At 42.4% G+C, this 12678-nt stretch overlaps 1 protein-coding gene across 2 annotated transcripts in view; it reads left to right on the forward strand.

Moving 5' to 3' along the window:
- Nucleotides 1-10309, forward strand: part of atp10a (ATPase phospholipid transporting 10A) — a 59918-nt gene extending 49609 nt beyond the window's left edge. For both annotated transcript variants that reach the window (XM_046847759.1, XM_046847750.1), the window contains 6 exons: nt 366-491; nt 1208-1408; nt 3282-3362; nt 3444-3548; nt 5228-5415; nt 8702-10309. In XM_046847759.1, the coding sequence (XP_046703715.1) occupies nt 366-491; nt 1208-1408; nt 3282-3362; nt 3444-3548; nt 5228-5415; nt 8702-9227 (1227 nt within the window). In that variant the 3' untranslated portion in view covers nt 9228-10309. The remainder of the gene's footprint in view (nt 1-365; nt 492-1207; nt 1409-3281; nt 3363-3443; nt 3549-5227; nt 5416-8701) is intronic.
- The last annotated feature ends 2369 nt before the right edge of the window (nt 10310-12678 follow it).

Genomic DNA, 12678 nt, shown 5'->3' on the forward strand with positions numbered 1-12678 from the left:
AGGTGGGGGGTGGATGTGGGTTGCTGAGCTTTAGCTCTGTGAGAACATCTGCTCATCACTTTATCTTCACTTGAAATGGACTCTGTCTTGCTAAATGGATTGGTGCTGGTGGTTTAGTCCTTCACTTCCTCCTCCCACTAAGCACAGTGTACATGATTAATACACTTTTCTGCATTACAACCTGATCTCCGTTTAATCCTGTAGAGCCCTGGTGCGTTTGGATGCATTACTTCGTCCTCACACACATTCGTTTTCCTCTTTATTTATTGGTCGAATTCAGTGCTGAACGTGAAGGATAAATGCAGTAACATGCACGTGTCTGTTGGAGTGTCATGCTGATTAACGTTCTCTCGCTGTGTGTGCAGGCAGTGATGGCCAGCGATTTTGCTCTTCCTCGCTTTCAGTACCTGCAGAAGCTCCTCCTGGTTCATGGACACTGGTGCTACTCTCGGCTGGCCAACATGATCCTCTACTTCTTCTACAAAAACGCTGTAAGCAGCCACGGGTTCATTTCTGCTGTTATCACTATACACGCAGCAGCTAAACTTTTACATTTAGTGATCCATTAAAGGAACAGCTAAGCTATCTAGCTAACTTATTCAAATTAAAGCTGATTCATAGACACCAAAATATGAGACAAACCTACTAGCTAATTACCCAAGTTATCAAAATATAATTCACTGATAAAAGTAGCGAATCGTAATATGCTAACTATCTCTACGTTTTAACCCTAGCTTGATACTTCTAGCTAGTTTTAGCTAACAAGGCTTAGCCTCCTATATAGTTGATAAAATGTTAATGTTGGCTAATGCCATCTGCTTGAAATCTTGATATTTGCAAGCTCATCTTCTTGTGACATTGACTTGTTTGGTGTTTTTAGAGCCAGGTAGCTTAAAGTTGATTTATTTCATGCCATAATGTTAGAAGAATCACTATAGACGAGATAAACCAACGATGAAACCACCTGAAACCTTTCAAATTCCAGACTTGTTTGGTCAAATGAAAAAGTTACCTACTGCCACTTGAATGTGGTTCATCATTCCACACCTGGCTGATAAAAAAAAAATTTTTACTTCGCTGAGCCTTAGTTCTTTCGAAGAAGTTTGTGTGGACACCTCAGTACACCTCAGTAATGATGTGTTCTTTTTGTGATGGAGATGCATTGCTTATCACGTTCATCCTGATCTTGTATTTGTCTTCTGCCCAGATGTTTGTGGCGCTTATTTTCTGGTATCAGTTCTACTGCGGATTCTCGGGCTCAGCCATGGTCGATCAGTGGTATCTGATCTTCTTCAACCTGATGTTCTCAGCATTCCCGCAGCTCATCACCGGCACGTTGGATAAAGATGTATCCGCGGAGACCCTGCAGGAACTACCTCAGCTCTATATGAACGGACAGAACTCGGAGGTACGCATGACTTCTAACGTGTCCCAGGCTGGTGGACAGACTTGTTACTATTCACTAGATTTTGTCTAATCCTGGTGCTTCATTAATTAGTCTAATTTGATAATCAATGGGCCTCGAGTTCCTTCCTCTAAACAGTGTAGCCTGATGCTGGAATCCATTTTATACCCGTGTTTAACTATAAACTAATTTGATATAGAATTTTATATCTCAGCTATGAGTTACCGTTACCAAGCAGCAGTGGTACATTAGCTAACCACCAGGTTGTCTGTCATCAGCAGGATGTAGTTGTGTTTCTGCAGATAAATTGCGGTTAGGGGGTTTTGGCAGATGATTTCCAGCGTGTGGAAACAGGAGCAGTTGTTTTGCATAAGTTTGCTTCGGTTCTGTGATGGAAACATGTTTGCTGTAATGAATCGAGGCTCGGGGTGAAAGCAGCAGCTGGGCAGCGTGCCATCTGCACATGAGCCAGAGGGCGTATCCAAGTCCTGAGGGAGACTACAACTCTACAGAGCACATGCTGGAGTTTAGCTGTGAAAAAGTGGCTGCTGTTGTACATTTGGACACAAAATAATACAATCAAAACATGAGCAGTGTAAGACTGAGGCCCCGATTCAGCTGGATTCAAACTTTCCTCACTTTTTTCAGAGTTACCCCCTCAATGAATTCCCCCTTGTCTCGGAGCCCCCTCTTTTGAAAAAATCACCACAAGTTCCCTTGTCTCCTAGTTTCAACCTCTTCTCATAGTATCCCCTCGGAGTTCCCTCTTGTCTGTGGGTCCCCCACCTTTCTCTAAGGCACTTCATTTCTCTTAGAGTTCCCTCAACTCTTTCTCGAGTTCTCTTCTTTATCTCTCCAAGTTACCTTTTTTCAAGTTCCCCACTTTTCTCTGAGCTCCCCCTCAATGTTGGTAAAGTTTCTCAATGTTACCACCCCTTTTTGTTACCCCCTTTCTCTGAGCTCCCCCACCTCTTTCTCAAAGTCCCATGCCCCAGCCCCCCCCCATTACCCCGCCAGAGCTTTGACTATGTGGGATCATTAAGCTCAAGTAATCACATGGTGAATGCTGCGATCGTTCAACACTGAGCAATTAACCTGGATCTGCCGCTGTACAACTGTTCCCTGTGTGCTTCTGCTGACTTTATTAGTCCAGAACCACAACACAATAAGGTAACCTCATAGCAGTGTAACAACACCACACCGCCTGATTAAAAAAGGAACAGGCACTGCTAAATTCTCATTAACTGCTGCTCGAAAAGAATTTCCCTCGATCCTGTGGCAGTATCTTTTTTTTGTTTGTTTTTATTATTATTTAACAAAATCTACTCCTACAAATTTTGTGCTACTCCTCCTACAAATTATGTTCAACCAACACCAAAATTGTAGTCTTTTTAATACCCACATGGACAAGTCTGTAACTGGCCAACAAACCGGACGTTGGCAAACAGGAACTGAGGCTGTATTTCACAAACGACATTGCACACTAACACAGCTTAGTAAGCGCCTTTTAGAATTATGACCCGAGGCTATGCAACAAATTTCTTGCTTCCTAACGCTACCTACTGGTCAAATGTTGCAACAACATGCTAAAATTGGTCACATAAGTCCTCCAAATTTTGTCAAATCTTTACCAGATTTGATTCACATCATCTTGCTTCCAGTTTCTTAGTTTTGGCCTTTAAATCTGCAGAGAATTTAACCAGATTCCTATGCTTAGAACACCAATCAGGGCTTCCTGTATTTGCTTAGGCAGTCAACGGTATTTGCCACTTTAATTTCTAAATGTAATTGGGACTATACATAATGTGTATATGTATATAAAAACATTTTTTTTATTTTTTTATTTACAATTATTATTATAATTTATTTATTTCAGGAATATAAGCCGTACATGTTCTGGATGAATATGATTGATGCTATTTATCAAAGTCTCATCTGTTTCTTCATCCCCTACTTTGTGAGTACATTATTCATATATATTTCAGCTTGTTACGTGGTGGTGGTGTTTGATCAGTTTTATTTTTGGGCTGTATCCCAGGCGTACGCTGACTCGGACGTGGATCTGTTCACCTGGGGCACGCCCATTACTACCCTCGCCCTCTTCACCATCCTGCTGCAGCTTGGAATCGAAACCAAAACCTGGGTGAGGAAACACCACTAAGCTGCACTCTAAAACCTACAAGACTCAAGTTCTCTATCTAATCAGAACTCTACAACACAACATTAGTGATTTTAATTAGATCAAGTAGAAAGTCTCTTGTAAGTAGAAACAGAACTGAGCAGACAAAATATTTTCTAAAATCTTAGACATAAATGGGAGATTTGAAATGGGTCTGTAATTTGATAGTGTGTATCAAATTAATAGTGTGTATGGAATAGTGCACAGGAAGGAAATCAATGCTCAATTTGGGGGGGCTGGGAGATGACAAGTAATAGACTTAGAGGGGTCCCCAAGATAATTTTAGCAAAAAATATAGCACACAGGGAATAGTGTCTATGGAATAGCACACAGAGAATAGTGTGTAGGGAATTGGGTATAAGGAATAGTGCGTAGTGATTCAGGTATGAGGAATAGTGCGTAGGGAATTAGGTATGAGGAATAGTGTGTAGGGAATTTGGTATAAGGCATAGTGCGTAGGGAATAAGGTATGAGGAATAGTGCGTAGGGAATAAGGTTTGAGGAATAGTGCGTAGGTAATTGGGTATGAGGAATAGTGCATAGGGAATTTGGTATAAAGTGTAGTGTGCAGGACGGGAATGTGATGAAACCATTAGCTTTAGTGTGGAACAGGTTCAGAATATTTATACACACAGCTCGGCTGATTGGATTGATTCAGGAGATAGTACACAGTAATACATCACCCTGACAGGTAACACATTACCCCCCACACACACACACACACACACACGCACACGCACACATATATATAGAGTGATACAGATACATGTTTGTCTGACACAAACAGCCCTCCAAACCTAATAGGTGTTTGTCTTGCATGTGAGTGGAACATTTTACACCCTGACATTTTCTCTCTCTCTCTCTCTCTCTCTCTCTCTCTCTCTCTCTCTCTCTCTCTCTCTCTCTCTCTCTCTCTCTCTCTTTCTGTGAGATTAATGAGGCAGATGTAGATCCTTGTTGCAGGACATTGCAGCAATAAATTTAGAGCGGATGTGTTACTGCGTGTGAAGTATGGGCCGTACACGTGTCAGGGAAGTTAGAATGATGGTTGCTTATACACTGTCCTGCCCACTTATGTCCTGCGCCCCATGTCCTGCCCACCCATGTCCTGCCCCCATGTTCTGCCCTTGAACAACCTTTTTCATAGTTGTATATTTTATTACATTTTCAAGAATTTCTCTCCATGCTATTTCTCATTTAACGCTTTTCAGTTTTTTCCTGCTTTATCCTTCTTTCTCCTCCTCTTTCTTTTCTCTCTTTCTATCTTCTTTTTTAACCTTTTCCCCGCTTGCTTCCTTCTCTTCTTTTTTTTTTTTCTTCTTCTCATCCCTCTCTTTTTCTTTGCATCTTATTTGTGGTCTTTTGCATTGCTGCACTCTGGATTCCATTAATGTTCTTGATTATGTTTTTGTTCTGTTCTTTTCTTAATCTTTTATTCCTCAATCTTTTTCTCTCCTTTTATCTTCATTAGACTATCCCTCATTCTGACTTTCTTCTTGTTCTAGATTTCTTTCCTTTTTTTCCCCTATCCTTTTTTTTTTTATTCTGTTGTAATTTTTAATTCTCTTTTGTTTATTTATTTTTATTTTTTATTAAACAAGAACTGATTTAAAAAGTATTGATTTGGTTGTGTTGTGTCTCAGACGTGGATGAACTGGGTGTCCATAGCGTTCAGCATTTTGCTTTTCTTCACCGTGGCTCTCTGCTACAACGCCTCCTGCCCCACCTGCTACTCGCCCTCCAACCCGTACTGGAGCATGCAGAGGCTGCTGGGAGATCCTCTCTTCTACCTGCTGTGTGTCGTCACACCCATCACCGCTCTCCTGCCCAGGTATGTCTCCCTGTCTTTAACTCCGCCTCTCAACACTAATACGCGTCTCCCTGTCTTTAACTCCGCCTCTCAACACTAATACGCGTCTCCCTGTCTTTAACTCCGCCTCTCAACACTAATACGCGTCTCCCTGTCTTTAACTCCGCCTCTCAACACTAATACGTGTCTCCCCTATCTTTAACTCCGCCTCTCAACACTTAAACGCGTCTCCCCGTTTTTAACTCCGCCTCTCAACACTTAAACGCGTCTCCCCGTTTTTAACTCCACCTCTCAACACTAATATGCATTTCCCCGTCTTTAACTCCGCCTCTTAACTCTAATACGCGTCTCCCCTGTCTTTAACTCCGCCTCGCAACACTAATACGCGTCTCCCCGTCTTTAACTCCGCCTCGCAACACTAATACGCGTCTCCCCGCCTTAAACTCCGCCTCTCAACACTAATACGCGTCTCCCTGTCTTTAACTCCGCCTCTCAACACTTAAACGCGTCTCCCCGTCTTTAACTCCACCTCTCAACACTAATACGCGTCTCCCCGTCTTTAACTCCGCCTCTCAACACTAATACGTGTCTCCCCTATCTTTAACTCCGCCTCTCAACACTTAAACGCGTACCCCGTTTTTAACTCCGCCTCTCAACACTAATACGCGTCTCCCCGCCTTAAACTCCGCCTCTCAACACTAATACGCGTCTCCCTGTCTTTAACTCCGCCTCTCAACACTTAAACGCGTCTCCCGTTTTAACTCCACCTCTCAACACTAATATGCATTTCCCCGTCTTTAACTCCGCCTCTCAACACTAATACGCGTCTCCCCTGTCTTTAACTCTGCCTCTCAACACTTAAACGCGTACCCCGTTTTTAACTCCGCCTCTCAACACTAATACGTGTCTGCCCTGTCTTTAACTCCGCCTCTCAACACTTAAATGCGCCTCCCCGTTTTTAACTCCACCTCTCAACACTAATACGCATTTCCCGTTTTAACTCCACCTCTCAACACTAATACGCATTTCCTGTCTTTAACTCCGCCTCAACACTTAAACGCATCTCCCGTCTTTAACTCTGCCTCTCAACACTAATACGTGTCTCCCTGTCTTTAACTCCGCCGCAACACTAATACGCATCTCCCGCCTTAAACTCCGCCTCTCAACACTAATACGCTCTCCTGTCTTTAACTCCGCCTCTCAACACTTAAACGCATCTCCCGTCTTTAACTCTGCCTCTCAACACTAATACGTGTCTCCCTGTCTTTAACTCCGCCTCAACACTAATACGCTGCGTCTCCCTGTCTTTAACTTTGCCTCTCAACACTTAAACGCTGCGTCTCCCGTTTTAACTCCGCCTCAACACTAATACGCTGCCTCCCGCCTTAAACTCCGCCTCAACACTTAAACGCTGCGTCTCCCGTCTTTAACTCCGCCTCAACACTTAAACGCGTCTCCCGCTTTTAACTCCACCTCTCAACACTAATATGCATTTCCCGCCTTTAACTCCGCCTCTCAACACTAATACGCTGCCTCCCTGTCTTTAACTCCGCTCTCAACACTTAAACGCTGCGTCTCCCGTTTTAACTCCGCCTCAACACTAATACGTGTCTGCCCTGTCTTTAACTCCGCCTCAACACTTAAATGCGCCTCCCGTTTTAACTCCACCTCTCAACACTAATACGCATTTCCCGTTTTAACTCCACCTCTCAACACTAATACGCATTTCCTGTCTTTAACTCCGCCTCAACACTTAAACGCATCTCCCGTCTTTAACTCTGCCTCTCAACACTAATACGTGTCTCCCTGTCTTTAACTCCGCCGCAACACTAATACGCATCTCCCGCCTTAAACTCCGCCTCTCAACACTAATACGCTCTCCCTGTCTTTAACTCCGCCTCTCAACACTTAAACGCATCTCCCGTCTTTAACTCTGCCTCTCAACACTAATACGTGTCTCCCTGTCTTTAACTCCGCCGCAACACTAATACGCGTCTCCCTGTCTTTAACTCCGCCTCAACACTAATACGCTGCCTCCTGTCTTTAACTCCGCCGCAACACTAATACGCTGCGTCTCCCGTCTTTAACTCCGCCTCAACACTAATACGCGTCTCCCGCCTTAAACTCCGCCTCTCAACACTAATCTGCGTCTCCTGTCTTTAACTCCGCCTCTCAACACTTAAACGCTCTCCCGTCTTTAACTCCACCTCTCAACACTAATACGCGTCTCCCGTCTTTAACTCCGCCTCTCAACACTAATACGCGTCTCCTCTGTCTTTAACTTTGCCTCTCAACACTTAAACGCTGCCTCCCGTCTTTAACTCCGCCTCAACACTAATACGCTGCCTCCCGCCTTAAACTCCGCCTCTCAACACTAATACGCTGCCTCCCTGTCTTTAACTCCGCCTCTCAACACTTAAACGCGTCTCCCGCTTTTAACTCCACCTCTCAACACTAATATGCATTTCCCGCCTTTAACTCCGCCTCTCAACACTAATACGCGTCTCCCTGTCTTTAACTCTGCCTCTCAACACTTAAACGCTGCCTCCCGCCTTAAACTCCGCCTCAACACTAATACGTGTCTGCCCTGTCTTTAACTCCGCCTCTCAACACTAATCGCGTCTCCCGTCTTTAACTCCACCTCTCAACACTAATACGCATTTCCCGTTTTAACTCCACCTCTCAACACTAATACGCATTTCCCGTTTTAACTCCACCTCTCAACACTAATACGCATTTCCCTGTCTTTAACTCCGCCTCTCAACACTTAAACGCATCTCCCCGTCTTTAACTCTGCCTCTCAACACTAATACGTGTCTCCCTGTCTTTAACTCCGCCTCGCAACACTAATACGCATCTCCCCGCCTTAAACTCCGCCTCTCAACACTAATACGCGTCTCCCTGTCTTTAACTCCGCCTCTCAACACTTAAACGCGTCTCCCCGTCTTTAACTCTGCCTCTCAACACTAATACGTGTCTCCCTGTCTTTAACTCCGCCTCGCAACACTAATCTGCGTCTCCCCGCCTTAAACTCCGCCTCTCAACACTAATACGCGTCTCCCTGTCTTTAACTCTGCCTCTCAACACTAAAATGCGTCTTCCCGTCTTTAACTCCGCCTCTCAACACTAAAATGCGTCTTCCCGTCTTTAACTCCGCCTCTCAACACTAAAACGCGTCTCCTCGTCTTTAACTCCGCCTCTCAACACTAAAATGCGTCTCCCTGTCTTTAACTCCGCCTCTCAACACTAATTCACACATCTCACAGTTTAACGTCACATTCTTCTGGAATTCTGCCGTCTTTTCCAGATATTTCTACAGAGCGTGTCAGGGCTCGGTGTTCCCCAGCCCAGTGCAGGTGGGCCGTCAGCTGGACAGATTGCCTTCAGAGCTCCGCAGACATCTTCTCCACCAGAACCAGGCCAAGCTCTTCCCTTTCTGCAAACCTTTTCTTAAACCATGCAGCTCCACCCTCACGTCCCCTCACCCCGCTCACGCCAAGCACAAGCCCAGAACCACCGATCGCTGCATGACCAAGAGCTCAGAAAAGAAGGACACGTCCCCGAGCTCCAGGACCACGGAGAACCACGTGGCACAGAACTCCGAAAACTTTTATCACGGACCTACCGAGAGCAGCACACTACCGTATACCAAAGATCACCCTCGGCCACATGGGGGCGCCGTTCTCACCTCTACGCCGCTGCTTCCTCGCACAGACAGCGTGCAGTTCGTATCGCCCCCTAGCGGCGGTCCTCCGGGCGTCACCTATAAAAAGGAGAACCTAACCCCCCCCGGGTGTCCCGGAGAACCCACAGAACCGCCTTCGGGTTCGTGATCGTGATTAATCCCAGCCGGTTTTGCACGTTTGGAGAAAATTTTAATTCTATTTTTCAGAATTGTTTTATCAGATGGGTACTATTATAATTATTATTATTATTGTTATATACATTTATATATTTTAGATGTGTACAGTTTTTTTTTTTTTTTTTTTTGGAATAAAGATTATGGGGCTTTTTTCAGAGTAAAAATTTATACACGAAAAACTGGATGTGTCCTGAACGGATGTTTCTACCAGGAAAACAATTCCTAAAATTTCTAAAGTTTATATTCCTTAGCTGTTATTTATTCGGAACACTGATACACTAATACACACACACCCACACAAACACACACAGTATTAGATAACTAATGCATCCCCTTTTCCCTTTACGCACTACATTCCGAAATGTACGGGATTATTCTGGAGCTCGGGGGTGAAATACGCCAAATACTCCCTTTTTTTTATTGTGTCAATACCAAAGATGCATCTCATGAATATTCATGCTGCTTATTTGTATATAAATCTGAATGGTTTTATAGACATATTTATGTCATATACACTTCGTAGGGTGTATATTTATAAAGCAAAACTTTTACATTGAGAAATAATCACTAGCACGAGCAGAAAGATTTGATTACATGCGATTATGCAGTCGGCTGATTAATTCGTCTAAGGCATCATGGTAACACTGTTGGTTTTTGTTTTTAAGGGTTAAATGATTGTATTTCAGCGTGTTAAACACTTAAGTGTGATCTGAAACCAAAACCAAAACATATTCCAGGTGCCTCGCTGTTTATTGTTTAATATCCTGCTGGATTTTTATTGAATTGACTGTAACACATTTTCCTGATTTTAAATCCGGCCAATGAAAGAAATATTGGAGCTTCGGTGCTAAGTTGTTGGGATGACACCTCCTATGAGTCCTGTGTTCATAAATGCATTATGAACATAGTCATATCGCATACATAAGACCCACTAGTGTCTGGCATGATCGTACGTATAGTTTGGAAAATTCCATATGAGCCTTAGGCTTATGTATGCTCTATAATTCCTGGCGATATTTTGCAGTATTCCTAATAAAAATTTACTAAAGTCTTTATAAAGTGTATGTGTTATAATGCATATATAATGCCTTAGAATTGCTAATGAAGTACATAAGGCTTGAGCATGAGCTCTCGGTGTCTTATAAGCTGTTATGAATGCTATATAACGCATGGCAAAATACTGAAATTCTCTGTTAGGGAACACTATCAAGTCTAAGAATATTCCAGTTATGTCACCATACATAATGCATTATTACATCTAGAAATGATAACCGCTTGTATTATAATGTTTTACAATATTTTTATAGTGTTATATTACCTGACACTATGACGTAGGGTCCCAATGCTTCATAGTGTTATATATGTGCTTATAACAGGCTTATTCCAGAATAGCACATGATCTATGCTTTATAATGCATTCTAATTTTTTTTCACAAACTTGATCCCGCCTTGTCATAATGCATTACAACCCGATGTTAGAATGTTGTCCTGCTGACCCTTTAGAAGTAAAAAAAAAAAAAAAAAAGGCAAAAATGCTATTACAGGCTTATGTCAGGCTTCATAACACATCGTGTAAGCTATATGATGCTTTGTCATTAATAAACAATACCAGAGCTTGTGCAATAATGCATTATAACCTAAACAGTGTGTAGGTATTATAACACATATGTTACATCACATCAATGCCTGATCTGGTGTTATATTTCAAAGTATTAGATATTATGCAGCTTTATAAATGTATTTATAACACTTCTGCTCTGCTTTACAACTCATTATAACTGGATGTTATACCAGCTTTTATAAAGCACTGCAGTGTTATATCACCTGACATGATCATAATCAGTATGATAACTACAGCAGGCTTATGTCAGACTTCACCTTTGCAATACCCACAATGCATTGGGTTCTAATACATTACGTCATTAACTGATGTTATAATGCATTATGTAGCCTAACATTATGAAGGTCTTTCCTTAAAGTGTTATGTATGGGTAACTCTAACAGGCTTACACCAGGCATTAGAACACATTTTTTACAAATTATAGCACTCCGTTTGTGCATTATAACGCATTATGAATATGGGATTCATAGGAATGTTTGTTTTTCTACTGATTGTTGTTTGTTGGCCCATATCACATTCAGGTGTGTGTGTGTGTGTGTGAGTTGGTTTTGGAGGTTTTGTTGATTATCTGATTTCAGACAGGATTCAGGGAAGTTCTTGGTTAAATTTCTTCGAGTTCACACTCAATCCTGAAGCAACCTTTCATCTCTATAGCACTTTATTTTACAGTGTCGTTTGGAAGTAAATGGTTGGTTGCCAAAGTCACCATCGCTGTGGTTATAAGATGTTAATGAGGTATCATGTAGTAAATGTAGTAATATTTCACGTTAGTGGGATGTGTGTATATTGTGTAGTTATGGTTGGAAGAAATGTTAGAAACATTTTCTTTTGTAGTAACTTTAGTGTGTTTTCACGTTAGTCACAAAAGTACAAAATAATACTGCATTCTAACTTATTACTAAATTCAGATTTGTAACGTTTCAGCATCATCTAGCAAACGCCAGAAATAATACAGGAGCAGTAGGAGGGGCAGTAGGAGCAGGGGTAATAATAGAGGAAGTAATAATAGGGGTAGTAAGGGTAGGGGTAGTATGAGTTGGGGTAGTAATGGGGTAGTAAGAGTAGGGATAGTAATAGTTGGGGTAGTAATGGGGTAGTAAGATTAGGGGTAGTAATAGTTGGGGTAGTAAGGGTAGGGGTAGTAAGGGTAGGGGTAGTAATAGGGGTTGTAGGGGTAGTAAGGGTAGGGGTAGTAGTGGGGTAGTAAGGGTAGGGGTAGTAGTAGTAGGGGTAGTGTTGGGGTAGTAAGAGTAGGGGTAGTAATGGGGTAGTAAGTGTAGGGGTAGTAATAGGGGCAGTAAGGGTGTAGGGGTAGTAAGGGTGTAGGGGTAGTAATGGGGTAGTAAGGGTGTAGGGGTAGTAAGGGTAGGGGTAGTAATGGGGTAGTAAGTGTAGGGGTAGTAATAGGGGTAGTAAGGGTAGGGGTAGTAATGGGGTAGTAAGGGTGTAGGGGTAGTAAGGGTAGGGGTAGTAATAATATCAGTATTTATATCACTGTAAAATAAAGTGCTAAATTTCAATTTAAAAAGTTTTTTTGCTGTTTTTTGGAGAATCTCATGTGGAGCTGCACAGAGTTTAAATATTTGATAAATATCTGAACTTTTCCAGGTTCCTCATATGAAAGTGTCAGTATGTGCCTTCGTTGTGTTTCAGGTTTGAGAAGCTCGAGCACAAATGTGTTTATTGTGTTTATTTCTTTCTCAGTTTAACACACTATTTTTACAGATGGAATCTCCAAAGCATTGGGAAACTGTGTGTGTGTGGTATATCCTGAAGAAGTCCCACGATGTTTCAAAAATAC

This window comes from Silurus meridionalis, chromosome 1, assembly GCF_014805685.1.
Source record: "Silurus meridionalis isolate SWU-2019-XX chromosome 1, ASM1480568v1, whole genome shotgun sequence".
NCBI lineage: Eukaryota > Metazoa > Chordata > Actinopteri > Siluriformes > Siluridae > Silurus > Silurus meridionalis.